The sequence below is a fragment of the Otolemur garnettii genome, unplaced genomic scaffold, assembly GCF_000181295.1.
Source record: "Otolemur garnettii isolate 467f Iridium unplaced genomic scaffold, OtoGar3 scaffold00310, whole genome shotgun sequence".
Classification (NCBI taxonomy): domain Eukaryota; kingdom Metazoa; phylum Chordata; class Mammalia; order Primates; family Galagidae; genus Otolemur; species Otolemur garnettii.
In genome coordinates, this window is record NW_003852705.1 from 473,026 (window position 1) to 476,503 (window position 3,478).

The 3,478-nt window shown below is 36.6% G+C and overlaps 1 protein-coding gene across 3 annotated transcripts in view; it reads left to right on the top strand.

Annotated features, from left to right (window-relative positions):
• Nucleotides 1-3,478, top strand: part of LRCH3 (leucine rich repeats and calponin homology domain containing 3) — a 126,981-nt gene that overhangs the window by 78,621 nt on the left and 44,882 nt on the right. For all 3 annotated transcript variants that reach the window (XM_023509011.1, XM_023509013.1, XM_023509012.1), the window contains exons 11-12: nucleotides 1,968-2,016; nucleotides 2,396-2,545. In XM_023509011.1, the coding sequence (XP_023364779.1) occupies nucleotides 1,968-2,016; nucleotides 2,396-2,545 (199 nt within the window). The remainder of the gene's footprint in view (nucleotides 1-1,967; nucleotides 2,017-2,395; nucleotides 2,546-3,478) is intronic.

Consider the following 3,478-nt stretch of genomic DNA (forward strand, 5'->3'; position numbering starts at 1 on the left):
AAAAAAAAAAAAAAATAGTTCTTCATAAGGTAATTGTAAGGCACAATTGTTTGTGTAAAACACTTCACTTACATGGTAAATGTAGTACATGGCAACAGCTCGGTAAGTATTAGTTTCTATTTGCCTTATAAAAAGTATTATCCAGGAAATGAGTCAATCATAGTTAGTAAATGCAAAAAAAAAAAAAAAAAACATACACATCAAGGAAGAAAATTCCAAGTTTAAAGAAAAAATAAGTTTATAAAAAAGGAAGCCGGGTGCTGCTGAGGCTCATGCCTGTAGTCCTAACACTCTGGGATGCGAAGGCAGGTGAATTGCCTGAGCTCACGAGTTTGAGACCAGCCTGAGCCTGAGTGAGACCTCATCTCAAAAAATAGCCAAGAGGGCAGCGCCTGTGGCTCAAAACGGTAGGGCAGGTTCAAACCCAGCCCCAGCCAAAAATAAATAAGTAAATAAATTAAAAATACCTGTAAAAAAATATATATATAAATATATATATATATATATATAGCCAGGAGTCGTGGCGGGCACCTGTAGTCCCAACTACTTGGGAGGCTGAGGCAAGAGAATTGCTTGAGCCTAAGAATTTGAGGTTGCTGGAGCTGTGAAACCACAGCACTATATTGAGGGTGACTAAATGAGACTCTGTCTCAAAACAAAACAAACAAACAAAAAAGATTATAAGATTATAAAAAAGACCTTTTCTGTGAAGAGGAAGATATCCTTAAGTTGGGCTCTTTGGAAAAGGCTTTAAGTAAAGAATAATATGATGACGAGAGCTCCTGCCAGAGAAAAGATTCCATATTGGGCTTGTTTGTTAAATCCTGAATGCCAGCTTGAAGAATTTATATTAGTAGAAATAGTTCATAAGAAATTACTGAAGCTTTTAGGGATTTGTTTTTAGTTCCCTAATAGCACATCGATTTCAGTGCATTTAAATCAGCCTGATAGGCTAATGATCATAGTTTCAGGTTTAAGTCCTAAATGTCAAAAAGTTGCCATCCTGACATTTTTACTTTTTAATTTCAGATTAATTTGAGGGTACAGATGATTAGGTTACACTGTTTGCATTTAAAGTACAGTCCAAGTTGTAGTTGTGCCCCTCACCCAGGCGATGTGCCACATACCCTGACATTGCGCCTGTTAGGTGAGAGCACACTTATTTTGACATTTTTAATTTCAGACACAAAGAAAAGTTACAGAGACTTGAAATGTGAAATCTGGTTCAGAAAAAACATAAATGCCAAACTAAAAGAGTTAAGGCTGGTAACAATGAGAAGCAAATAATATTTATATTTTAGAGACAGGATCTTTTTATGTTGCCCCAGGCTGGTCCATAACTCCTGGCTTCAAACTATCCTGCTATCTCAGCCTATCAACGTCCTGAGACTACATGCCCTGCCACAAGTAGCACTTTTCTTTGTTCTTTTTTTTCTAAGCATCAAATAGGGCTTCATCTTTTCCTTAAAAATAAAAATGAACAGAATCTTTTCTTCTGTTATTAAAATTGCTTCATCAATCCTAATTATTGAAAATAAGATTCTGGGTGAGTTACTGGGTTCTGTAGTAGTCTAGATTTCTATAGATAAAACAGCTTTGTAAATAAAAATATCTCAGTTTACATGTATCTTGTTTCAATCATGGTAGTAAAGATAATACTTATTTGTGTTATAAAAAAATGGTACTATTTGAAAAGTTATCTGAACTGTATTGTCAGTATTGAATAACATAGGCAGTTGTTAGCTACCCGTAAATTAATCAAGATATCATCGTGTGAAACATGAGTTGGAGACATCAGGTATTCCTGTGGTTTAATTTAATGACTTGGGCTCAAGTTTGCAAAATGCAGTTACTCCTTCAGTGCTAACAAGGCACTAATTAATAGAAAGCTATGTTAACAGTAAAAATTTAACTTGCTTTTTTGTATGTCTCTTTATTAAAGAGTTTTTTCTTTTTTGGGGGGTTAGGGTTCCAGTTGATCCATCTTTCTTGTCACTGTCACCAAGTCACAATCAGGTAATTTTTAGTACATGTATTTATTTATTTTTGCTTTTCAAACTAATAACAGTTTTCTTCTTTTATAATAAATTGCCATTAATTGCCAGATATTTGTAACATTTACTATTTTTCTCCTCAGTTCATACATAACATATGCACATGATATTGCTAACGATGTTTTTAGACACTAGACCAAAAAAAGTCTTTACCTGTATGTTGGCTTTGGAGTAAACATAAGAACAGTGCACATGGGAAAAGTGCACAAACTTGAAGCAATGCTTTGTCACTGTGAAGTAAAACTTACTTGGGTCAGCAGTGGTTCCTGAAATTGATAGGAAATATTGATAAGTTGATCCTTATCCCCACTGGAATATATAAAATAATACTTTTGTTCCAGATGTCACATATAGACTTGGAACTTCATCGGAGAAGAGAACAATTAGTAGAGCACACTCGGCGAGAGGCACAGCTTGCTGCCCTACAGTATGAGGAGGAGAAAATAAGGACCAGGCAAATTCAGAGAGAAGCTGTCCTGGACTTTATCAAAGTGAGTCCTTTGCATTCATTGAATGATACTGTTAAAGTTAGTTAGAAGTAAGTGCTTATTTGTTTTGCTGAGACTGACAGTTTTTATTGTCTTGATTAAAATGTCAGCTTTTTGGCCAGGCGTGGTGGCAAATGCCTGTAATCCTAGCCCTCTGGCGGACAGAGGTGGGTGGATTGCTTGAGCTCAGGAGTTTGGGACCAGCCTGAGCAAGAGTGAGACTCTGTCTCTACTAAAAATAGAACAACAACAAAAAAAAGACTGAGGCAAGAGGATTGCTTGAGCTCAAGAGTTTGAGGTTGCTGTGAGCTATGATGATGCCATGGCACTCTACCCAGGGTGACAGAGTGAGACTGTATCTCCAAAAAAAAAAAAAAAATTAGCTTTTGCCTTTTTTCTCACTATTAGCAAAGTGAGTGACTGTCTCTCTTGCTTGTGCCTGTCTGCAAGACAGTAGAAGTGATTATTTGGCTCTTTAACAGTAATCTCTTCCTCTTAATCCTCAATCTGAGATACACTACTTTATTATCTAGCTGCTGTTTCCTTAATCTCTAGGGTCATAGTAAAGATCATTGTGATCATAAAATGAAAGTGCTCTGTAAACTGTAAAAGTTCCCTGCAAATGTAAACTATTATTAGTCAGCCACTCTCCACCTTCCTCACTTTAGTAATACCAAAAATTACTAGGCTCACAGGCCTAAACTTTTATAGTCATTTCTGATTCTTCCCTTTGGTTTACCACACCAATTAATTCCATTAACATGCATTCAATTAACAATCCTAGTAAAATTTTTTTTGGTAGAGACAGAGTCTCACTTTATCACCCTCAGTAGAGTGCTATGGCATTACAGCTCACAGCAACCTCCAACTCCGGGGCTTAGGTGATTCTCTTGCCTCAGCCTCCCGAGTAGCTGGAACTACAGGCGCCTGCCACAA